Raw genomic sequence first — 26344 nt, forward strand, 5'->3', positions numbered from 1 at the left:
CTCTTTTATTGGTTATTGCCTGTTTTGTATGTTTTCTGTTTAATGGATACACTTATTTATTGTACAAAGCTGTAAGATATGTTGGTGTCTTATAAAAATGTAGTAATCATAATAATACAGCTCTAACAAAGGGTATGGCATCTACCAATGAAATATTTGGGACCTGGGGTTTACTGGATAAGTGCTTTTTCAATAACGTGAAGCTTCAAGCCATAAGGCTACTAAAAACCCTAAAGCTTTAAAAAACAGAACAGAATTTTTTTATCATCAGCATGGACTTTGACTAGCTTCACTAACAAGATTTAGGGGCCCATTCACGAAACCACGATTAAGTATTTATGAGAAAAATTTATATTTTTTCTAACTTATAGAATATTTCATAATGTCCACAATAATTTTGTTAAAATTCCACAACTTTTTCGTGGTTTTCGTTAACTCCCACGAAAAAGTCGTACTTTTGACAAAGACTACGAAAATTTCGGAATTTATTCAAGCTTTGTTATCATGACTATCTTTTTGCCAGGTTGGATTCGTAGAGTGTCACTGAGTCCTATGGAAGGCTTCCAAAATCATATATTGAAGGTTTCAAAGCCAGAAAGGTTTTCACGCCGTTTATGAACATTTGGTTCAGAAAATTCTGTGATTTTCAGAATGCAATCATGATATTTTCATGCCTCGGTCATACAGGCAGAGCAGACAATTACTTTCACTTTGCAGTCTGCACTACCTAGATGTCATTGCACTCCTCTCATTCCCCCTCTCTCCTCATGGTCTATAAATACATAGCTGTTGCATGGACCTGGGCATCAGGTCCCCCTTTCTGGTGCAAAAACAAGATTTGGGGATGATGCAAAAATCTATAAAAATCTATCCACAAAATGGCACCTGCCCGCTTGCTGTTATAGTTAATGCCAAGACTGATGGAAATAAGATGTAAATAAATTATATAGTGTAAGTAAAGTTTATTTTGCTCAACTAACATGCTAGGATTTTGAATTATTTCTTAGGGTGACAGGTCCTCTTTAAGCTATATAGGAAACTATGGAAAATGGCTGACATATTTCAGAACTTTTTCAATAATGGGTTTACAGATTATAGTTCTCATACTTGTATACCTAAATATAACAGTATTTTTGGTTTAAAATTCTATTCTATTATACAGAAATTTTCTCTATATATAGTATACAACCAAGCATGGTAGAAGGTGCTTTTGGAGAGGATTTAAAGATTTATATACTACACTAAATCCAGTAGAGGGCAACACTGCTTAGGTAAAGAAATACAATAAGAGTTACTTGCAGAAGGACTAAAGTATATCACTTTGTTTTAGACAGCAGCAAGTTGCTTTGCCCATCATCATTAATTTACAGAGGTCCAATAAGTTATACCACATTTCACAACAAATGGTAAAGGGCCTTGCTCATAAGAACTTATAATCTACAGGCTTGATAAACAAATGACTCCAAGTGAAGTCACATAAATGTCCTTGAAGAGGTGGGAGTTTAGGAAAGCAGCCAAGAATAGAATGATGTTATGAGAGGGATAGAGAGATGAAGGTCAGAAACAGAGAACGTGTGTATTTGTGTGGTTGGATATTTTTTTATGAGATCAGAGATACTGGGAGGGGCCATATTGAGGGTATTGTTGTTAACATTTTTAAGAGAACAGAGTCAAGTGAAGAAAGCCAGGTGATTGGAAGCCCTTACATAAGTAAGTTCCGGTTAATTAGATTGGGACATGTAAAAAATTTACCTGGAACAGCAGAAACTTTCATCAGGTAAATAGAGATGGAAAGGGGTATTGCAGCTAGGAGCAAAAAATATAGAAAGGGATGGGAACCTTATTATCACAGGGGGGTCAGTTGGTTGATGAGATTAGGGAAAAAGCTGAAATTTTGGACTCTTATTTTTCATCGGTCTATACAAGTGAGGAGCCAGCTAATGAAGGCTTCTTTTAATATGCCCAGTTCTAGTAATTTAGCTACTGACGCATGGGTCACTCAGGAGGAAATTCAAAAGAGACTTGAACATGTAAACAAAGGTCCAGGACAGGATGGTATTCATCCCAGGGTATTAAAGGAGCTTAGCGATGTGATTGCCAAACCTCTTCACTTAATTTTTCAGGATTCATTGCGGTCTGGCATGCTGCCCAGAGACTGGTGAATTGCTAATGTGGTGCCGTTATTTAAAAAGGGATCCCGTTCTCAGCCTGAAAACTATAGGCCTGTTAGTCTGACATCAGTGGTAGGAAAGCTTTTGGAAGGGGTAATAAGGGATAGGGTACTTGAATACATTGCAGTTCACAATACTATAAGTTTGTGCCAGCATGGTTTTATGCGTAACAGATCTTGCCAGACTAATTTAGTTGCCTTTTATGAGGAGGTGAGCAGGAACCTCGATGCTGTAATGGCAGTTGATGTCATCTACTTGGACTTTGCTAAAGCATTTGATACAGTACCTCACAGAAAGTTAATGATAAAATTGAGGAATATTGACCTAGAACATAATATTTGTAATTGGATAGAGAACTGGCTGAAGGATAGATTACAAAGAGTGGTGGTAAATTGAACATTTTCTAATTGGACCAGTGTTGTTAGTGGAGTACCGCAGGGGTCAGTCCTTGGTCCTTTGCTTTTTAACTTGTTTAACTCTTTTACTGCCAAGCACGTATGGCATACGTGCTGGCAGTAAAAGGGCTTAAACGCCAACGACGTGTCTCATACGTCGTTGGCGTTTAAGCGCTGCCCTCTGCAGCGGCGGCATGTGCCGCCGCTGCAGAGGGCTTCTAACAATGACAGCCCCCCTGGGCAATGTGCCAGGGGGGCTGTCATCAGGGTCCTGCAAGCCGATCGCTCGCAGGACCCTCCAGGAAGCAGCAGACGCGATCGCATCGCGTCTGCTGCTTCCTGCTTCCTCTCTCTCCCCCAGCGCCGGCGCCACTGAAGGAGGAGGAGATCGGTCTTCAGGACAGGTAAGGAGTATTATTTTTTTTTTGCATTTATACACTTACACACACTTTTACATACATTTATACACACTTACATACATTTACACACACTTACAGCACACATTTTAGCATCTTTTTTATTTTTTTTTATTTTTTTTTTCATTTTTCACACTTTTATACACTTATTTACACTCATATACACACTTACACACTATCACACAACTTTTACACATGTACACACATGTATACACAAACACTTTGGGTTTTTTTTGTTTTGCTTTTTTTTTTTTTTTCATTTTACCACTTTGTTTTTATTTTCTTTTACCTAAAAACTGTTTATTTTGACAGCGTAACTATTGGATCAGATATTCTGGCCACTAATTACACTGTCATGTAACTTATTTTGTTGTTTCACTGATTTGCACAATTTTTGTGGTTTTATCACATTTTATCCCTATATAAGTGTTCCTGATCTGTTTTTAGCGTAGCTTTGCCAGGTGTAACTTTGGTGTACAAAAATAACTTTACCTATTTTGAATTCATCAGAATGTGTACTTTCCAAAAATATATGGTTTTCTGGGGGTCACTGTATAGTTAGGGGGGGTTACTGCACATAATACACTGACAGGGGGCTCTGTGTGCAAAAGCTGAGTTGCAGGCGAGAAATCCTTATGCGCTATTTTCATTTTGGGTTCAGTACATACCGCAGACTTTGGTATATCTATGCATATTGGGCATCAAACTGTTCAGTAGGCCTCTGGTGTTCCTATTTGGGGTGACTTGCCTTTGTACGCAAGAAATTGTGTGAGATAAATGCGGCAAATTGCAACATTTTTAGGCGATTTTCTGAAATGTCATAAAAACCGATAACTTTAGGAAAGCTTTGCGGCTTGGTACTTTGGTGTAGAAAGGACTCTTTACCCTTGTTGGATTTGTCAGAATGTGTACTTTCCAAAAATATATGGTTTTGTGGGGGTCTCTGTATAGTTAGGGGAAGTTTTGGCACATAATACACTGACAGGGGGCTCTGTGTGCAAAAGCTGAGCTGGCAGGCGAGAAATCCTTATGCGCTATTTTCATTTAGGGTTCAGTACATACTGCAGACTTTGGTATATCTATGCATATTGGGCATCAAACTGTTCAGTAGGCCTCTGGTGTTCCTATTTGGGGTGACTTGCCTTTGTACGCAAGAAATTGTGTGAGATAAATGCGACAAATTGCAACATTTTTAGGCGATTTTCTGAAATGTCATAAAAACCAATAACTTTAGGAAAGCTCTGCAGATTGGTACTTTGGTGTAGAAAGGACTCTTTACCCTTGTTGGATTTGTCAGAATGTGTACTTTCCAAAAATATATGGTTTTGTGGGGGATCTGTATAGTTAGGGGAAGTTTTGGCACATAATACACTGACAGGGGGCTCTGTGTGCAAAAGCTGAGCTGGCAGGCGAGAAATCCTTATGCGCTATTTTCATTTAGGGTTCAGTACATACCGCAGACTTTGGTATATCTATGCATATTGGGCATCAAACTGTTCAGTAGGCCTCTGGTGTTCCTATTTGGGGTGACTTGCCTTTGTACGCAAGAAATTGTGTGAGATAAGTGCGACAAATTGCAACATTTTTAGGCGATTTTCTGAAATGTCATAAAAACCATTAACTTTAGGAAAGCTCTGCAGATTGGTACTTTGGTGTAGAAAGGACTCTTTACCCTTGTTGGATTTGTCAGAATGTGTACTTTCCAAAAATATATGGTTTTGTGGGGGTCACTGTATGGTTAGGGGAAGTTTTGGCACATAATACACTGACAGGGGGCTCTGTGTGCAAAAGCTGAGCTGGCAGGCGAGAAATCCTTATGCGCTATTTTCATTTTGGGTTCAGTACATACCGCAGACTTTGGTATATCTATGCATATTGGGCATCAAACTGTTCAGTAGACCTCTGGTGTTCCTTTTTGGGGTGATTTGTCTTTATCTGATCTTTATCAAGAAATTGTGAGAGATAAATGCGGCAAATTGCAACATTTTTATGCGATTTTCGAAATGTCATATAAATCTGCAAACTTAGGAAAGCTTTACAGCTTGGTACTTTGTAGCAATAAGAAATATTTACCCATTATAGATTCGGGGGGATGTGTATTTTCCAAAAATATATGGCTTTCTGGGGTGAATGTACTTTTTTTGTAGCATTATCCCACATAAAGGATGTAAATGTGTTGATTTTGCAGGAGCTGAAATGATAGATCATATGGGGGTATGTTCCCATTGGGGCCCCTACATGCCACATACTTAGGTAAACCTATACATATTGGGCATCAAACTGTTCAGTGGACCCCTGGCGTTCAAATTTAGGGTGTTTTATCTTGGTACCTAACACTATGTGGGAGATAAGATGCTGCAAAGTGGAAGCTTTGAGGGGATTTTTGGAAATGTCATCAAAATTGCTAACTTTAGAAAAGCTGTGCGGCTTGGTACTTTGGAGTAGAAAGACATGGGTACCCATTTTAGATTTGGGGGAATGTGTACTTTCCAAAAATATATGACTTTCTGGGGTGAGCGTACTTTTTTGTAGCTTTATCCCACATATAATGATGTAAATGTGTTGATTTTGCATGAGCTGAAATGACAGAAATGACAGTATATATGGGGGTATGTTCACATTGGGGCCCCTACATGCCACATACTTAGGTAAACCTATACATATTGGGCATCAAACTGTTCAGTGGACCCCTGGCATTCAAATTCAGGGTGTTTTATCTTGGTACCTAATGCTATGTGGGAGATAAGATGCTTCAAAATGGAAGCTTTGAGGGGATTTTTGGAAATGTCATCAAAATTGCTAACTTTAGAAAAGCTGTGCGGCTTGGTACTTTGGAGTAGAAAGACATGGGTACCCATTTTAGATTCGGGGGAATGTGTACTTTCCAAAAATATATGGCTTTCTGGGGTGAGCGTACTTTTTTGTAGCTTTATCTCACATATAATGATGTAAATGTGTTGATTTTGCAGGAGCTGAAATGACAGAAATGACAGTATATATGGGGGTATGTTCACATTGGGGCCCCTACATGCCACATACTTAGGTAAACCTATACATATTGGGCATCAAACTGTTCAGTGGACCCCTGGCGTTCAAATTCAGGGTGTTTTATCTTGGTACCTAATGCTATGTGGGAGATAAGATGCTTCAAAATGGAAGCTTTGAGGGGATTTTTGGAAATGTCATCAAAATTGCTAAATTTAGAAAAGCTGTGCGGCTTGGTACTTTGGAGTAGAAAGACATGGGTACCCATTTTAGATTCGGGGGAATGTGTACTTTCCAAAAATATATGACTTTCTGGGGTGAGCGTACTTTTTACTAGCTTCATCCCACATATAATGATGTAAATGTGTTGATTTTGCAGAAGCTGAAATGACAGAAATGACAGTTCATATGGGGTATGTTCACATTGGGGCCCCTACATGCCACATACTTAGGTAAACCTATACATATTGGGCATCAAACTGTTCAGTGGACCCCTGGCGTTCAAATTTAGGGTGTTTTATCTTGGTACCTAACACTATGTGGGAGATAAGATGCTGCAAAGTGGAAGCTTTGAGGGGATTTTTGGAAATGTCATCAAAATTGCTAACTTTAGAAAAGCTGTGCGGCTTGGTACTTTGGAGTAGAAAGACATGGGTACCCATTTTAGATTCAGGGGAATGTGTACTTTCCAAAAATATATGACTTTCTGGGGTGAGCATACTTTTTACTAGCTTTATCCCACATATAATGATGTAAATGTGCTGATTTTGCAGAAGCTGAAATGACAGAAATGACAGTTCATATGGGGGTATGTTCACATTGGGGCCCCTACATGCCACATACTTAGGTAAACCTATACATATTGGGCATCAAACTGTTCAGTGGACCCCTGGCGTTCAAATTCAGGGTGTTTTATCTTGGTACCTAATGCTATGTGGGAGATAAGATGCTTCAAAGTGGAAGCTTTGAGGGGATTTTTGGAAATGTCATCAAAATTGCTAACTTTAGAAAAGCTGTGCGGCTTGGTACTTTGGAGTAGAAAGACATGGGTACCCATTTTAGATTCGGGGGAATGTGTACTTTCCAAAAATATATGACTTTCTGGGGTGAGCATACTTTTTACTAGCTTTATCCCACATATAATGATGTAAATGTGTTGATTTTGCAGAAGCTGAAATGACAGAAATGACAGTTCATATGGGGTATGTTCACATTGGGGCCCCTACATGCCACATACTTAGGTAAACCTATACATATTGGGCATCAAACTGTTCAGTGGACCCCAGGCATTCATATTTAGGGTGTTTTATTTGGTTACTTTATGACCTGTAGGAGATAAGATGCTATAGACTGGAAGCTTTGAAGCGATTTTTAAAAAAAATCACAAATTTTGATAAAAACCAATAACTTTAGGAAAGCATTGCGACTTGATAGTTTGGAGTAGACAGACAGTTGTGCCTATTCTGTATTCCCCAGAATCTGTTCTTTCCAAAAATGTACAATTTTCTGGGATAAACCTTCTGTTAGTGGAAGTTTGGCCTTGAAATCCAAAGTATGCAGTTTTTTTGGAGCAGTGCTTTGGGAATTTGGTAGTGTACTGCTGGGAGTTTTTGACCTATACAAGTGAGAAATCTCCATAAAACTATATATATTTGGTATTGGCACGTTCAGGAGACATGGGACTTTCCAAATCAGTTGTATATTCGTGCATAAAATAATTTTTGTTTCTAGTATGTGTGATTATATTATGGAAAATTTGATTTTTTTTGCATTTTTAGACATTTAGAAGCCTATATCTTGTTACAGAATTGGAATTACACAAAAATTCTACCATATTTTGAAAGCTTAGGTTGTTCTGAAAAAAACGATATATTGTTTTCCTTGGTAAACTAAAAGTCCCCCCGAGGAAAGGCCCCTAAAGTGAAACAGTGCAAAATGTTCAAAAACTGTCTGGCAATACAAGTTCCGCTTTGACCAAAATGGCTGGCAGTAAAAGGGTTAAAAAGGAGGTGGGCATTTATAGTACTGTCTCTATTTTTGCTGACGATACTAAATGTCAGGCCAAAAAGTAGGTGTCGAGGCTGAAGGATAGGTCGTAGTGAGCAAGCCCACAAACATCTCACACTAACTGGAGGATTGCCTGAGGATGGGAACAGGAAGCACGGAAGTGGAGAGAGGCTGGAGAACCAAAACGAAGTAACAACAGGATCAAGCAAGAGAGTGGTCAGACGGGTCCGGGTCGAGGCAGGCAGAACAGGTTCAAAAGCGGATTTGAGGCAGAGGTTCACAACGGAGAAACAGGATAGGGAAAAACGTCAGGCACCACAGTAACCTTGATAACCAAGCAAAGATGGCAAGTACTGGGCGATTATTTACAGGATGGCGACAAGACACAAGTGCACACTGCGTCACCTTGAGTATGCAGTGCAGTTTTGGGCTCCAGTCCTTAAGAAGGATATTAATGAGCTGGAGAGAGTGCAGAGACGTGCAACTAAACTGGTTAAGGGGATGGAAGATTTAAACTATGAGGTTAGATTATCATGGTTGGGGTTGTTTTCTCTGGAAAAAAGCGCTTGCGAGGAGACATGATTACTCTGTACAAGTACATTAGAGGGGATTATAGGCAGATGGGGGGGTGTTCTTTTTTCCCACAAAAATGATCAGTGCATCAGAGGCCCCCCCTTCCATTTGAAGCAGCATAAGTGGTTTTTCATGGTGAGGGCAGTGAGGTTGGGGAATGCCCTTCCTAGTGATGTGGTAATGGCAGATTCTGTTAATGCTTTTAAGAGGGGCCTGGATGAATTCTTGAACAAGCATAGTATCCAAGGCTATTGTGATACTAAAATATAAAGTTAGTATTGATGTTAGTATATATAGTTTATGGGGCACATTTACTTACTCACGATCGTTCCGACGGCGTCCGATTGCGTTTTTTTCATAATGATCGGTATTTTGCGATTTTTCGGAAAATTGTCGCGACTTTTTCATTGCCATTCCGAATGTTGCGCAAAATCTGGCGATTTTTTCGTAGCGTTAAAACTTGCGCGAAAAGTCGCGACTTTTTCGTAGCCTTCGCGCCGAGTACGAAAGATTCGGATTCATTCAAGCTTCAGTATGGTGACTTTTCTTGGGCCAGGTTGGAGCTGCAGGGTGCCATTGAGTCCTATGGGAGGCTTCCAAAATCATGCTAAGTCTGAAAGTTTCGCCCGCCGCTTACGAGCGCTCAATACGAAAAAGTCGCGACAAGATACGAGCGCATCGTAATGGCTACGAAAAACTCGCATTTTTTCACGCAAATCGTATTGGTAACGAAAAAGGCGCAACAATTTCTGAAAAGTCGTAAAGGCGCCGAAAAAATCGCAAAAAATACGAAAAAGTCGCAAAATGTTCATTTTCCAATCGGACTTTTTCCAATTCGGTTCGGATTCGTGGGTTAGTAAATGTGCCCCTATGTGTGTGAGTGTATAGATAGGTCAGTATGGGTCTGTATGTGAGTGTATAGATAGGTCAGTATAGGTTTGTGTGTGCTGGGTTTACTTGGAAGGGTTGAACTTGATGGATTTGTGGTTTTGCTACTGAATTTTGAGTAGACAATGTATTGCATGTGCAGTGTATTGAAAATAGCAATGAATGAATGTAAGCGACAGTATAAGGCTGTGTCACAGAGTTCAGTGGAGAACCAAATTTCTGGGCTGACAGTATGATGTGTTAAAACCAGCAGAGAAATCTTAAGGAGGAACTCATACCCAACCAGTGGCTAGCCTTTATGTTGCTCCCAGTGGTCTAAAGACAATGTACACTGCCAAACAGAGCCTCCTGTAGACTGCCAGTCCACATTGGGCTACAAAATAACCAGTCACAGCCCTTATTGGTCACCAATTGCTTTGCTCCCCTGCTTTTTTATATTTACATGCTAATTACAGGTAAAAAAGGTTGGGAATCCCTGTATTAGAGTGGTGGTAAGGAATCAAGTCTTTCTGAGGTTAGAAATGGCTAAAAAACTTCAAGTTAAGTTGTACAATTGTTACACCATCAAGGCTAAAGACCTTATTAGTGGGACCTGTACCCCCTCAAGACCATTAAGGTTCAACATTCACTTATAACAAGGCTACAGATTATTACAGAATTATTGCTGTAGCTGCCATCCAGCTTTTGTAATCCAGAAGAAACACCACAAATAACTCCTAATAAATTTAAATTGTAATGAAAAAAATAAAATATGTTACAATGTACTATTTCATAGATAATAGACATAATATAGTACTTTTCTGCTGTAAGTAGCTTAGTTGTTTCACTAGTGCCCAGCCGAGCAATTATAATCATATTGTTCACACCTTACTATTATAACTTTGTTATCTTAAACTTTAAAATTTAGGTTTAAGGAATGTTTGTATTTTCTTTAATAAATAAAATTCAAAGCAGAATGACATAGGCTTAGTTATAGATTTAGACCCAAACCAGAACAGTATCTTCATTCATGTTGGCAGCGACAGGCTTGGGTGGGCAATAGGGCCATGTAGCAGCTTTCTAGCCAGTAGTTCTTTGGTTTGTTCCCAAAAGCAGACACCATCTTCATATAGCTTTAACATTGTTTTGCCCTTTTAATCAACATGGAAAATACATTAGTATATTAAAAACAGAGGCATCAGAGTCAGAGGTACTATAAACTGAAGAGTCGGGTTTGAAGTTGAAGAATATATGTACTGACTCCACAGCCCTGGGATATACGCAGGTCATGAATCAGCATGACCAACGCAATGTCTCCTGGCGCAGGCACGGGGAAAGGTTGATGCCAGCAATAGGGGACTATTCTTGGCCTGCATTTATCTGAAGACCTAGAATCAGCCCTGTCTGGCATTAGCCTAAATAAAAGTAGTGAGTGGGGGAGTTAGCACAGATAAGAGATGCACAGCTGCTAAGCCAGTGAAAGTGTTTTTCTGAAGCAGGAAAGGATGAATTTGAAATGTAGGAAGTCAGGGTTAGACCATAGCTTCCTCTACAAGTGTTCAGCTGTCTGGGTGTTTCTGGAAGGAAACACATTGGAGCTGTGTGGCTGGGTTGGAGGTTTATGTGAAAAAGGTAGAATTTGGTAAGGGACTACATAATAGTTCTACCCTTAGGAAGAAATACAATTAATGGAGAAGGAAAGTCATTTTGGCATTTTACTGCCAATAGATTCGCCACATTACTGCCACCTAAGAACACTATATTTATTCTGCGGAATGCATTACCTGAGTAAAGAACCCTAGAAGCTTTCCTTGTTTGTTTAACGGCTGTCATTTTAAGTAGCTTCCTGCTGCAGTTCTAGCCTGTAGCTCAGATCACACACTCCTAAGGATGGGGGAAGTGAGTTTTATGATTTCTTATGGGAGGGGGGAGCAGGAGAGGGGTGAGAGGAGAGAATTGGGCAGACTTTGGCCCCGGGAATGAATGATTTTACGGAGAGAGGAAGTCAGATACCCAAGAAACATGTTTACAAAAAAAGAGACAAGAAATACACAGTGCGGCTTTTCTGTGAGTGCTTTTTGCTGTATTTACATCTGCCTTTCTGATAAAGCTTACTTAGTTACTTTCCTTCTCCTTTAAGGGCACACACTAATATAATGCGCTTCAAAGGCACTGTTAAGTGATTTGATGAATGATTGTGCAAAAGTGGGTACATTAAGCAATACTCAGGGGTATTTATTTAAGCTTTTACAGTTACTTATTTTAAACACAGTGTGCACTATTTTCCCCCTATAGGAGTGTATTAGAATTACAAACAACGATTATTGTCTAATCTGCATTTATAATCTTTAGGCAAAGGGTTCTTGGCCTTTAACTTTTACAGTTTTATTTTGGTGCTCAGGCATGAGAAGTATGAGAATAGACATGAGAATAATGAAAAAAACAAACTGTAAGGTCACTCTAAACTGACGTGGGAGATAAATCTGGCTTTCCTGTGCCCATGCACTGCCAGACATATCCCTTCCCTGCATAAGTCATTGTTTTTGTTTTGCAGCTGAAATCACAGGGAGTCAAATTTTCCCCACTGTAATTTTGAATAGAACCTTACGGACGTCAGTGTGCATATATTGCCTTGTGTATTATTTTACATTTCTTAGGGGCCTTTTCATCAAAGTACTAGTTCGAATCCCGAAATGGAAAAAATTGGGATTAAATACAATAATTTCTGATGATAGCAAATATCACGTAAATGCTTACGAAAAAATCATATTAGTTATGATAATATCGTATTGGCGATCCGAAAGTAACTAAATTTTCATATCCAAACGATCGTAAATGGCGGGAAAACCTTTCTGACTTTAATCCTTCTGTGCATGATTTTGGAAGCCTCCCACAGGACTCAATGACACTCTGCAGCTCCAACCCGGCCCAAGGAAAGTCTCCCATAGGGCTCAATGGCACTCTGCAGCTCCAACCCGGCCCAAGGAAAGTCTCCCATAGGGCTCAATGGCACTCTGCAGCTCCAACCCGGCCCAAGGAAAGTCTCCCATAGGGCTCAATGGCACTCTGCAGCTCCAACCCGGCCCAAGGAAAGTCTCCCATAGGGCTCAATGGCACTCTGCAGCTCCAACCTGGCCCAAGGAAAGTCTCCCATAGGGCTCAATGGCACTCTGCAGCTCCAACCCGGCCCAAGGAAAGTCTCCCATAGGGCTCAATGGCACTCTGCAGCTCCAACCCGGCCCAAGGAAAGTCTCCCATAGGGCTCAATGGCACTCTGCAGCTCCAACCTGGCCCAAGGAAAGTCACAATACTGAAGCTTGAATGAATCCGAAACTTTCATATGTTTTTGTTGCACAAATTTTGTCGCAAAGTAAAAAAGTCGCAAAATGCAAAAAAGTTGTGCAAATATACAAAAAAGTCGCAGAAAATATGCACAGTATGAACAAATACTAATTTTTTTTACCTGTCGTACTTTAATAAATAGTATTTAGTAATATTAGTGTTTCAGTCACCCTCAGTGCAGACAATTGGTGTCACCACCAGATTGATATATAATTAATAGTTTGCCAAATGTTATTTTGACCTAGGAGGTAACAAAAGAGGCAATGGTGTAACTAGATGTTACACCATTGTGTAAATTTAATGTAGGCCACCAAACCATGTATAGTTGACCTGTTCTATTAAGATATATTAAAAATGCTCATTAAGACCTTACAGGGCCATCTACACTCCTAGCCCCCCTGCAACCACAGGGTCTGCTTCCTCTGTAATTATGCCCCTGAATAGAGGCTGCCTGTTAAGGGCAGAAGAATATAGAGGGCCCAGTGAAGGATCTTAGCTAAAAAAGTTTTTCAGTTAGCCTTTGCACCACATAAAAATAGGCAATTAGCACTTATCTCTGGTCATATTATACCTCCCAGTCATGTGTGGACTGGGATTCAAAATAGGCTGTGGCATTTTAAGTACACAGAGACCCAAACAAGCCAAATTAAAATTGACTGTCTGTGGTGTCTTACAGCAGCCCCTCTGGAATTTCCCACAGATTGCCAGTCAGGTCTGCTTCCAGTCTTGAACTGCAGCCAGAGAAGTTGGGGGCAGAGATATGGGTGGAGGGGGTCTGTCTGGGTGTAACTGGACATAGCCAGGGTGGGTAGATAAAGCAATAGCCTAATGGTTCACATGGAATTTTATCTACCAGCATTTTTTTGCCAGTATGATCCATAAGTGCCAGTCCCTAATGAAATTACATGAATTTCTTTCAGTTTGCACATGGTGTGCAATCTGGGGCTGGTGTCCACTACACGTGGGCACTGACAGGCAGGCGCCATTGTAGTCATTGGCATTAGGAGGTTGTGGCATGTGACTTCTGTGACGTTGGTCTAGGGTTTACAAATTACATGTAGGGAGGAATGTAACAAGAAATACTTCTGCCCTGTTGGTCAGTTTTAGGACCACTGACAAACCAGTGACAAAATCAGTGACTGTGCCTGTAAATTGGGAACAGTTATAATCTCCATTTGTTCTGCCACTGATCAGCTACATGTTGTCTGGATTTTTTCCAATTTGGTGCCAAAAAACTATCTCTACTCTTTACTAGGGTTGCGGGTTGCCACTGGCTAAACCTGAACAAAGGGTGTTATTGAGGGTGAGGCAGTAAAGCCAAGGGTGGGCATGATGACATCAGGGTCAGGCATGTTAGGTGGGGTTATGATACCAGGGTGCGCTTACTGCATCACTTAGGACAGGGGGACCCAACCTTTCTTACTCGGGAGCCACAGTCAAATGTAAAAATACTTGGAGAGCAACACAAGCATCATAAAAGTTCATGGAGGAGCCAATTAAGGGCTGTGATTGGCTATTAGGGGCCTCTATGCACACTATAAGCTTACAGGGGGCTTTATTTGGTAGTAAACCTTATTTTTATTCAACCAAAACTTGCCACCAAGTCAGTAGTTAAAAAATAGCTGGGATGTCTGATTCAAAACCAGATGGTTTGCAACCCTAGTTATGTCTTTATTTTGCCTGATGAGTAAGCCCAATCCTTTAACTAGAAAGGGAAGTTTGAGAACAAACTTCATGTTGGGTTGAAAAACGTTGTCACTGACGGTTTTCACTGAATGAAATCTGATCTGTTGTTGGCTCTGCCCACTTTTTCTAACCTTGGACCCACAGTTATATAGTAAAAACCACTGTGCAAAGTTTGGGGACCCTGGTTTTAATAGTGTCTGAATGGCAGCAATTTAAATTTCCCCACTGAAAGTCAACGAGTGACATCTGGTGGCTCCACCCCCTTTTTCTAACCTGGAACTGCTGTTACCCAGTGACTAGCTTTGCAAAGTTTAGGGACCTTAGGATTAATAGTTAAAGAACGGCAGCAGTTTAAATTGAAACCAATAAAAGTCAATAGGTAAATTGTGATTGGTGGTTGGTGGCTCCGCTCACTTTCTCTAACCTTGAGTCGAAGTCACCCAGTGACAAACAGTGGGCACCCTGGCATAAATAGTGTGAGAATGACAGCATTTTACATTTAAACCAATAAAATTCAATGTATGAAATCTGATTGGATGAAATTTAATGGGTGGAAATGGACTGGCTGTTGGTGGCTCTGCTTTGCAAAGTTTTGGGACCTTAGTATTAATATTTAAAGAATGGCAGCAGTTTAAATTTAAACATATGAAGTCTATAGGTGAAATCTGATTGGCTGTTGTTGGTCCTGCCCACTTTTCTAAACTTGAACATAGTCACCCAGTGACAAACAAAGTTTGGGGACCCTGACATCAAACCAATAAAATTAAATAGGTGAAATATGATTGGCTGTTGTTGGCTCCACCCACTTTTTCAAAACTAAAACTGCAGTCCCCTAGTGTGCCGCGAGATGTTGACTGGTGTGCCGTAGGCAGGGCCGAAATTTTTACTTTCAAAGGGGGCCCGGCGATGCTACAGTTTTTCTTAGTAGCTCTTAGGCCCTTTAATAAAATCCGGGCCCTATCATTGGTTGCGCCCCGTGTGTACGGGTGACGTCAGTACGCACGGGGCGCAACGTTATAAAAGGGCCTGTGTGCGGTCGCGTGTAGGCAGAAGTGCAGAGGCGGCGCGCCTGAGGGATACGAAGATGCTGCTGAAGCCACGGAGAAGCCGCCGAAGAGCAGAAGTAAAATGCTGCTGGGCACCAATGTATTAGGGGGGGCCACGGGGCACACTGACTTATGGGGGCACTGCTGCTGGGCACCAATGTACTAGGGGGGCTGGCTCTTGGCACCAATGTACTGGGGGCACTGCTGCTGGGCACCAATGTACTAGGGGGGCACTGCTCTTGGCACCAATGTACTAGGGGGGCACTGCTGCTGGGCACCAATGTACTAGGGGGGCACTGCTCTTGGCACCAATGTACTAGGGGGGCACTGCTGCTGGGCACCAATGTACTAGGGGGGCACTGCTCTTGGCACCAATGTACTAGGGGGGCACTGCTGCTGGGCACCAATGTACTAGGGGGACACTGCTCTTGGCACCAATGTACTAGGGGGGCACTGCTGCTGGGCACAGAGTTAAATTTTTTAACATTTTCTAATGGTGGTGTGCCTCGTGATTTTTTTCATGAAACAAGTGTGCCTTTGCCCAAAAAAGGTTGAAAAACACTGCCCTAGTGACCAACTGTGAAAAGTTTGGGGACCCTGGGGTTAATACTGTGAGAATGGCAGCAGGTTGGATTTCCCCACTGAAAACAATGAAAGAAATGTGATTGGCTCTTGACAGCCCTGCCCACTTTTTCTAACCTTGAGTATGTAGTCACCCAGCGACTGACTTTGCAAAGTTTGGGCACTCTGGCATCAAACCAATAAAATTCTATAGGTAATATCTGATTGGCTGTTGGTGGCTCCACCCACTTTTTTTAAAACTAAAACTGCAGTCCCCTAGTGACTAACTGTGAAAAGTTTGGGGACCCTGGTGTTAATACTGTGAGAATCACAGCAGGTTGATTTTTCTCCATTGAAAGTCAATAGGTAAAATCTGATTGACTGTTGGTGGCTCCACCCACTTTTTCTAACCTTGAATCACAGTTACCTGGTGCCTAACTGTGCAAAGTTTGGGGACCCTGGTGTTATTACTGTGAGAATGGCAGCAGGTTGGATTTCTGCCAAATCAATAGGTAAAATCTGATTGGCGGTTCACAGCTCCGCCCACTTTTGGGCATCCAATAATCATCCTATTTTCATTCAGGCTGACCCCATGACTGTGTGATTCAAGTTTGGGGAGTGTAGCCTCAAAGCTGTAAGATTGGCAGCAGTTTCAATTTCCCCATTAAAGTCAAAGATTAAAATTTGATTGGCTGTAGTTGGCCCTTCCCACTTTGGGTCATCCAACAAATGTTGCTGTTTTATTTAGGGTGACCCCACGATTATGTTATTCTAAAACTGTAGGAGGAGTAGCGTTTAGAAAATGGGGGGCGCTAAGACGAAGAAGAAGAAGAGGAAGAATAAGCTGAAGTTGAAGAACAGTAGGTTGGGGTTTTAACCCAACATAATGATACCGTTTCATGACAGCCCCTATAACTAAAGATCGGACCGTACCATTTTGGTGGACGGGGGGGTTGAACTATACCATTTTATTAGAGGAGGGGGATGGACTGCACCATTTTTTTGGAGGGGAGGGGGGTCGGACCATACCATTTTTTTGTACGGGGGGGTTGGACCGTACCATTTTATTTGGGGGGGTCGGAATGTAACATTTTATTGGAGGGGGGGTCGGACCTTCCCATCTTTTTGGAGGGGGGGGTTGGACCTTCCCATTTTTTGGAGGGGGGGGTCGGACAATACCAATTTTTTGTAGGGGGGGTTGGATCGTACCAGTTTTTGGGGGGGTTCGGAATGTACCATTTTATTGGAGGGAAGGGTGGACCGAACCATTTTTTTATATACTAAAAACCACTGTGCAAAGTTTGGGGACCCTGTTTTTAATAGTGTCTGAATGGCATCACACAATCATCATATTTTCATTCAGGCTGACCCCATGACTATGTGATTCAAGTTTGGGGAATGTAGCCTCAAAGCTGTAAGAGTGGCAGCAGTTTCAATTTCCCCATTAAAGTCAATGATTAAGATTTGATTGGTTGTTGTTGGCCCCTCCCACTTTAGGGTCATCCAACAAATGTTGCTGCTTCATTCAGGCTGACCCCATGACTATGTGATTCAAGTTTGGGGGGTGTAGCTTCAAAGCTGTAAGATTGGCAGCAGTTTCAATTTCCCCATTAAAGTCAATGGGTGAAATTCGATTGGCTGTTGTTGGCCCCTCCCACTTTGGGTCATCCAACAAATGTCACTGTTTTATTCGGGGTGACCCCATGATTATGTTATTCAAGTTTGGGGGGTGTAGCTTCAAAGCAGTAAGAGTGGCAGCAGTTTGAAAATCTTCCCTGTCAAAGTCAATGGGAAAATTGGGGGGTTCAGAGCGGCGCCACAAAAAGACGGGGGGCGGGATCCCTTAGAAAAGCACAAGCAGCCTGCTCCGCTATAGGGCGAAGAAGTGTGGAGAGTTTGGGTGTTGTACCCTAAAACTGTAGGAGGAGTAGCGTTTAGAAAATGGGGGGCGCTAAGAATAAGAAGCGGAAGAATAAGCCAAAGTGGAAGAACAGTCTGTGGGGTTATTATCCTGGGGCCAAGTACAGTATTACCAGTAATCCATAAAGCTCTGAAAATGTGCTTTTTCTTTGTGTAATAATAAGAATTAAACAGACCGTGCTGATAGAAAAAAAATAGTATTTAAATATTCATTTATTGCCCAATTCCTAGCAACCCTACTCCTTCCAGTTCCTAGCAACCCTACACCTTCCAGTTCCTAGCAACCCTACTCCTTCCAGTTCCTAGCAACCCTACTCCTTCCAGTTGAGTTCCTAGCAACCCTACTCCTTCCAGTTGAGTTCCTAGCAACCCTACTCCTTCCAGTTGAGTTCCTAACAACCCTACTCCTTCCAGTTGAGTTCCTAGCAACCCTACTCCTTACAGCCCACCTTTTACACTACAGTACCATCCTTCTGCCATTTATGGCTCCCGGCTCCCCCTGACTGGCTACACTGGAACCCTCCTTTTGACAATACAGCAAGCCTGGCACCCACACTGCGGACTGGGCTACAGAAAGCAAAGGGAAACCTGGGCCGGAATAGCACAAATAAGCACAATCACCAAAGCTTATGAATAATATCTTAATCCGAAAGTTTAGAGATTCTCTGACGTCATTACCCCATTTTGAATTCACATACATTTTTCCGCAGTTTTACAGAGAAAAAACGTCACACAATCGCGCATGCGCTTAAAGGTAGGTTTCTTCGCTTCCCCAAGTAGGCGCGTCTTCAAGGGGGCGGGGAACAGCGTCCAATGAAAAGGCGGAGTGGAAGCCGGCGGTGCGGGTTGGGAGCGGGAGGTGAGTGAGACGTGGAGCTGAGTAGTTTCTTAGGCTCCTTAGTTGCTGCAGCCTCCGCTTCTGTAGGGCGCGGGAGTGCGGATGGGGGAAGGGTATAGAGCTGGCTGCAAATATTTCTTCCTTAGCAATTGAGGAAATAGGTATTGGAAGGATGCTGGGAGTTAACAACGCACTATGGGAGAGCTCTGTGCAATGTAATAGGGAGAGCTCTGTTCCCTGTAGCGCTGCTGGTATGGGTTACAGCGGGGATCCCCAACCAGTGGCTCAGGGGCAACATGTTGCTCCCAGTGGCCTTAAAGTAGGAACTTATTTTCAAATTCCTGTTTTAAAAGCAAGTTTTAGTTGTATCAAAACCATTTATACTGCAAAACAGAGCATTCAGTAGGATATTAGTCTACTTAGAGGCTACTAATAGCCAATCACAGCCCATATTTCACCCCCAGGAACCTTCTTGTCGCTCACCAGTAAAAAAGCTTCGGGGACCCCTGGGTTAAAGGGACTGGCATATGTGTCCCTGGTTAGGTGAAACTGACAACTGGAGCTGCATCATTGTATCATATCCATTATAAAGCACCAACGCAATACAGTGATTATATGTCTTTCCTATCAGCCCCTGCCCCAGTGGAGCTTACAATCTAAGGTCCCTATCACATTCCCATCAGTCCCTGCCCCAGTGGAGCTTACAATCTAAGGTCCCTATCACATTCCCATCAGCCCCTGCCCCAGTGAGCTTACAATCTAAGGTCCCTATCACATTCCCATCAGCCCCTGCCCCAGTGAGCTTACAATCTAAGGTCCCTATCACATTCCCATCAGTCCCTGCCCCAGTGGAGTTTACAATCTAAGGTCCCTATAACATTCCCATCAGTCCCTGCCCCAGTGGAGCTTACAATCTAAGGTCCCTATCACATTTCCATCAGCCCGTGCCCCAGTGGTGCTTGCAGTCTAAGGTCCCTATCACATTCACACACACACTAGGGCCCATTCTGTCAGAGCCAATTACATTCCTACATGGCCAGTGAGCGGTGGGCATGTGCCCAGGCAAGGTGTTAGTGTATTTCTGGTGAGTTTCAGGCGAATATGGTGATGTTAGAGTATAAAAATGACTCCTCAGCTGCCAGCCTAAGTTACTAGCAAGAAATCTGCTTTTGTCCAAAAGTGATTGTCATTACAGTTCTGCCTTGGGGTGGGTTAAAAGCATTGAAGTAAATGGTGGCAGAGTATTAATAGGATAGCATGCAACATTACTACACAGAGGACCAAACAGCCCCCCACCAGCCAAATAAATAGTGATTGCCTATGGTACCTTACAGCAGCCCCATTGGCAATTGCCAGAACTCACAGATTACCAGTCCGGCCCTGCACAATCACATCAATTGCTAATTCTTCTGTACCCCCACAGTAACAGCCCAGTCTTCTACTTCCTATACATTGCACTTGAATTTATTGAACCCCCCAAAAATTCAAAGGCATAAAACCCTCCTAAAATGACATTGTATACAGGGGACATTAGACAGAGCTGGTGACATGTCCAGCTGTATAACTAGGCATGGCCAAAACAATCTTTAACCCCTCCATGGCTGGTAAAGGTTTTTGCTCACAGTTTAAGGATGTACTGTAAGCAACAATATGCCATCAGCATTTCTAGGGCAGCTGCAATATCAAACCTGCTACAGTGGAAAATGGGAATTAATTACATTAGAGTGAGAGAAGATATTTCTAATTAAATACATTGCATAGCTCCCTTAAGTCATTTTCTTAAATACATTTGAGCCTAAAAGGGGAACTCAGGCCTCCGAACCAAAATTTGTTAAAAAGCCCCACACGACACAGAAACCCTTAATAGACCTATCACTGTAATCTGTTCCTTTAAAAAGTATGAATAAATACCATTTTTATATGCCGAAATCCAGCTACAAAACAGATCTTCAAACATCATTTGAAATATTGGCAGGGGAGGAGGGACTAAAACATAGATGTTCCAAATTGTAACAACTGCTCCACAGCTTACAGACTACATAACCCACAATGCATTGCACTGTGATGTTCCTTTCCTTATTGACATCATGTGTGCAGGGAATTGCGGGATCTGAAGGATGCAGGCTGAAGGCAGGCTGAGGACAGTCGACTACTGTTACATTTTATTTGAGTCTCAAAGTAGTCAGCCAGATCAGCAGGAGAACAGGGACCAGGCCTAGGTAACTGTCCCAAACCATATTATTAAATTAAAAATCATGAAAAGGCTGCATATATTTTAATTGATGTTTTCTGCAAAGTTGCTTGAAATTATGTTTACGTTTCAAAAAGCTTAAGTTTTGTTTGGGTGGAGTTCCCCTTTAATCTGTAACCTAACAAAAGAGAGGTCAATGTAGAAATCAATAGCATTAGTGATAAAATGTGACTAAAAGTGCCATGCACTAAAACCTGTCATGGGGTCTCATTGCCTTCCAGATGGAAAAATCCAAAAAGCAGGAAAAAAGCTTTTTTCCTACTTTTTAGATTTTTGCAGTTGTATTTGGTTGCAGCACAGAGCAACAACTAGGAGCTAAAGCTTTTTTCGTATGTATTTTATACAAAGTTTACCAATCATTTTTTATTTTTGAATGCCTTCCAGATGGACGTGCTACATAGTTCAGGAGTCGTCTTGGCTGCTTATTTGCAAGAGAAATGCCTGGACTTTTCTCAGTTCTGGCTATGGGTGAATCATCTCGGAGACCCCGCTCACATCTACGTCATCTACTTCCCCCTGGCTTACTGCATCTGCAACAGGCTAGGAGTGGCCATCCTGTGGACAGGTCTCCTCTCTGAGTGGTTGAATCTCATATTTAAATGGTGCGACTCCATACTTTGTTGTGGCTTTCAGCTTATTTCATCCTTGCCTTGACATGAATAACCCCAAAACACAACCACTGGAAACACAGTTGGCTTTATTATCCCCAATATTAGCAAATAGGGATGATGTAATAAAAGGCACTGTTTGCCCAGGTTCTGTAACCTATAGCAGCCAATCAGCAGGTGGAATTTACTGGTCAACTGTTTAACGGCAAACATCTTATTGGTTGCTATGGGTTACTGCATCTAGGCAAACTTGGTGCCATTTATTACATATGGGGCTTTGACATTGTGTGAACTAAGCTTTGAGTGATGAGGGAGGGAAGGGCTGTTGTCCATAAAGTCAAATCACTATGTTGCTTTTTTATGTGTAATATATATTTTTTCAAGGTTTTTATTTGGGGAGCGGCCATTTTGGTGGATATATGAATCTGGGATGCACAGTGACCTACATTTAACACAGTTCCCATTAACATGTGAGACAGGACCTGGTAAGTACTGGAGCTGGGGAATCCTTTCATTTCGTCAGTGATGGAATTTAGGCTATATGATGGAGAAGGATAGGGATGTTTCTGATACATAGGTTGGTTACATGGAGCCTGAAGAATTCTACTCTTTGGGCTTGCAGGATTATTTACTAGATATCTAAGGGGGAAGGGGGGCAGAGATGCAGAATGTTTCACAAGCTGATTTTTTTAAGGGGAACTCCACCCAAACACAACTTAAGCTTTTTTGAAAAGTAAACATAATTTCAAGCAACTTTGCAATAAACATCAATTAATAAATAATAAATGCCTTTTTAAGGACCCAGGCATACTGTTATATGTGTGAGTGATGAAGGACAGTGTGTGTGAGGGATAGTCCTAGCTGTGACGGTTCTGGGAATCTATATTACATTCAATTTGGACTAAAGTGCCGAAGTGACTGGAATACAATTTTTTTCTGGTTCTAGGGAGCCCTTCAGGGCACTGTATGATCACAGGAGCTGCACTTTGGCCAGTAATGATGTTCTTCACCAACCTACGGCCCCAAAGGTAAGTTGCTGATACAGGTAGGGGCAATTTGATGCGACTAGGGCTGTTTTCTTTATCAAGGAGATACTTGTTCATTGTTTCATAGTAGCTTTGAAAAAGAGGCCTCCATACATGTCGGCTGCCAATTTTCTTTGCCCCAACTTCTTCAGTCACCCACAGTAACAGGCCTTCCACTTCCCATACATTGCACTTCCACTTCCCTGAACTTACCCTTGACTTATAGAGTAGCAGCATCTAATAAATACTGTAACCTGACAGCCAGGCTAAACCAATGAAGGAGAAATGAAATCTTAAAGAATATGTTCCCAGACCCTGTTGATGTTCTAGTTGGTGGGCTACAAGCAGTGGCAGGGCATTCCTATGGGTGAACAAAAAAGGTTCCTTTTGTAGCTTAGACATAGCCAATACAACCTTTCCAACTAATTGCTACCATTTTGGTTTGTTAACCTTATGGTTCTTTACCTAACAGTGTATGGACTGTTCTCATGGTGCCTAAGAAAGTTCCCTAGGAAATGTCTTGTGTTGGTTTGAATGCATTCAGATTGATGAATTATATTGCCTGGCATAGACCTCTTAAAGTGGTAGTTCACCTTTAAATCAACTTTTACTGTAATATAGACATTGATATTCTGAGACAATTGGTCTTTATTTTTTTTTTTTGTTGTTTTAAGTTATTTAGCTTATTGTTCAGCAGCTCTCCAATTTGGTATTTTAGCAACTACTGGGTTGCTAGGGTCTTAGTTACCTTAGCAACCAGACAATTTGTTGTAGAATGAGAGACTGGAATATAAATAAGTGAGGAACTGAATAGAAAGATAAGGAAAAAAGAGTAACAATAACAATAAAATTGTTGCCTCACAGCGCAATATTTACTGGCTGATGGAGTCACTGACCCCCCATTTAAAAGCTGAAAAGAGGCAGAAGAGTAAGTCAAATATTCCATACACTATAAAAAAAGACCAATTACAAAGTTGCTAGGAATAGTACATTCTATAACATACTTAACTTAAAGGTGAAACAGCTCAGTCCCTCTTCATTAATCTTCCCTCACAATTCATTTTAATATATTTTAAAAACACCCTTAAAACCCAAAAGGTACAGCATATTGCATATCAGAGAGGATACGTTCAGAGAGTTTCATTTTGTATTGACGGAGCCCTGAAGCTGTTTCACCACATCCATTCACTCGTTGGGAGACTGATACGTGCCCAACAGAATGAAATTGTGAAGGTAGGGTATGGGAAAAGTACTGGGCCAATAACAAATGTTAATGTATCATTTCAGGACTTTGCTGAGCTTGGTGCCCATCATACTGTATATAATGCTGATGGTGGGAGTTGCAATATCCAGAGTCCTCATCCTAGCTCACTTTCCTCACCAGGTTGTGGCTGGTCTCATAGCAGGTTAGTCATTGGATGTTGTCAGTAGTATTGTCCTGACGGGATTGGCTTGGAGAAGCCATGTCCTTGGTGCCCTAGCTAACATTTGTTGTTCTATCCAACATCTAGGGATGTATTTGGGGCACAGTATACCAGGCACTGTCTCTCGAGGCTGTACTTTACTGTTTTTCACGCTAACATCTGTCCTACTGCTCTTTGGGGCCTTCCTCATATATTTTGGAATGGGTATCTTTGGAGTGGATCTGTCCTGGTGAGTATGAAGTCTTTTAATCCTAAACCTAGTAACAGTGAATGTAGGTGTTAGCCCGCCTATATACCTATATACAATTCACTGGAGCAATCGTTCCCTAGGTCCATCAATCGTGCTACAAAATGGTGTGCAAAACCCGAGTGGGTTCGTCTAGAGACGAGACCCTTTTCTTCAGTGACCCGAAGTGCAGCAAGCGCCTTAGGATTAGGATTTGCCTTTCGCTGTCCCCTGTACAGCCGGCTGTGTAAAGGCAATAGAGACTGGAGGAAAAGGACAATTACCCTACTCCTTTCATTGCTATTGCTTGGCCTCCTTCATCATCTCCCCCTACAGACAGCCTCACCATTGCTCTTCTACTTTTTAAACTTTATCCGCCATGTTCTGGGCCCATTTGCTGTTGTTATCTTGGCTCCTTTTATCACACACTCTCTCAGCATGAGAGCGACAGACAAGAAAGAGTGATTTCCTCAGTGTATCTAATCTGTTATTACCACCACAGTCAGTTTCGTTTCTCGCTTCCACCTATATCTGAAATGTAAGACTTCATTTTCTTATTGGTTTTGGAGTTATTTCTATATTTAAATAAAAACAGTGTCACCAAGTGACAAAACACAGCTGTCTATTCTGTTGTATCCTTCCAACGGTATAATAGTGTGTAATTATGTGACATATTACAGTACGGGCATAGAACAAGAAAATGTCTTTATGCCGATAAAAACGTACCCAGCAGTAGTCGCCCATTTCAAAAGTGCCCCCTACCTCGGACCCCCAGGCCCTGTCTACTGGTCAGTCAGCAACACAGTTTTCAAACAGCAAGGCCATATAAGAAGCAATGTTGGGTTAATGGGACAATGTCCCAATAGGCCAGGGGCACATGTCCTTTAGACTATCATGATTTTGTCATGCCAACAATTTTGATGTCACTCCTAAGACCTAAGCTGCACATGACCCACAGTCCAGTAACAAGGGGTATAAAGAAGGAAGGGCAATTTTTGAATTGGCGATAGGATTTTATAGGTATAGTGATATGCTCCTGTTAAAATATAGAACATATCACTTTCAAGGTGACAATTATGTGCCAGTGCATTATACTCTTCTATAAATACAAATTATGTGCTGACAAAAACTGTGTGTTGGCCTGATATATTGGACCTTTCTCCAAAACCCTACTAGTCCCGCCCATCTGTTTCATTCCTGCTGCCTTTCCCAGGCTGTGCAGGGGAGCCAGAGGCACTCAGCACACTGCACTGTTGGATAGGAACCAATCAGCAGCTAGGCTGACCTGATAGGGAACTGAAGCCTGTATTTGCTTGTGTGACTGCAGAGCTTTGATTGGCCTGGCAGGGACTGTTAGGACACGCCCACCCTCATCTGAAAGATGGACAGAAACCTGAGAGGATCTATAGGGAGCTCCAATAAAGGGACCATTTTTAAAAATGATTATTTTTAGCCCAAAGTGAAAACAGCACTATATATTATTCATTATTGCATACAGGGGGGGGGGGGGGGAAACAATGCTCTAAATCTAACCCCTGAGTAGCTTTGCATTGTAGGAGTATGCAAATATCTATTGCTAAAATAACTGTAAAAGGAAGCAATAGCTTAAGGCTGCCACGCATAAATAGATCTGCTTGTTTGACGTGGTCAACAAACGAGTGAATTTTTTCCAAATTTGACAATCCATGTGCAGCACCAAATTGGACTGATTTGTTGATGTGGCCTACAATATGGGACTATGCAGAGGGCCACATCAATGCACTGATGCAGTCTGTACCCGATGGGTGTTTCAAACCTGCCTCATAGATATAAATTGGCCAGATATCAGTTGGGCATAGTGACAATATGGGCACTTAAGCCAGCCAATAAGTTTCCAACTGGAGAGGCAAGGTTGGCAGTTTTTATTGGCCCATGTACTGTATCACCAGAACATGGTAAACGCACATAAAATGTTGCATATTCTATTTCTGCCCAAGCTTTCATCTCTATTTGTGACTCATATG

The 26344-nt window shown here is 41.8% G+C and overlaps 1 protein-coding gene across 3 annotated transcripts; it reads left to right on the top strand.

The window, feature by feature from the left end:
• The first annotated feature begins 1689 nt into the window (after positions 1-1689).
• On the top strand, positions 1690-24958 carry g6pc3.1 (glucose 6 phosphatase, catalytic, 3, gene 1). Of its 3 annotated transcripts, none has more exons than XM_031894737.1 (7): positions 1690-1710; positions 21443-21660; positions 22051-22151; positions 22613-22694; positions 23979-24097; positions 24203-24344; positions 24446-24958. In XM_031894737.1, exons 2-7 carry the CDS (start codon positions 21443-21445, stop codon positions 24804-24806), a joined length of 1023 nt encoding a protein of 340 aa, XP_031750597.1. In that variant the 5' UTR covers positions 1690-1710; the 3' UTR covers positions 24807-24958. The 3 variants fall into 3 exon arrangements, with proteins under 3 accessions (XP_031750597.1, XP_002935604.1, XP_017944816.1); XM_002935558.5 differs by lacking the exon at positions 1690-1710 and adding an exon at positions 18722-18828; XM_018089327.2 differs by lacking the exon at positions 1690-1710 and adding an exon at positions 21008-21026.
• The last annotated feature ends 1386 nt before the right edge of the window (positions 24959-26344 follow it).

Source organism: Xenopus tropicalis, chromosome 10 (assembly GCF_000004195.4).
Source record: "Xenopus tropicalis strain Nigerian chromosome 10, UCB_Xtro_10.0, whole genome shotgun sequence".
Classification (NCBI taxonomy): Eukaryota; Metazoa; Chordata; class Amphibia; order Anura; family Pipidae; genus Xenopus; species Xenopus tropicalis.

Coding starts and splice junctions, on each gene's coding strand:
- g6pc3.1 (XM_031894737.1), top strand. CDS start 21,443: ATGGACGTGCTACATAGTTCAGGAGTCGTCTTGGCTGCTTATTTGCAA. Junction 21,661..22,050: donor TTGAATCTCATATTTAAATG/GTGCGACTCCAT, acceptor TATTTTTTCAAG/GTTTTTATTTGGGGAGCGGC. Junction 24,098..24,202: donor TGTGGCTGGTCTCATAGCAG/GTTAGTCATTGG, acceptor TCCAACATCTAG/GGATGTATTTGGGGCACAGT.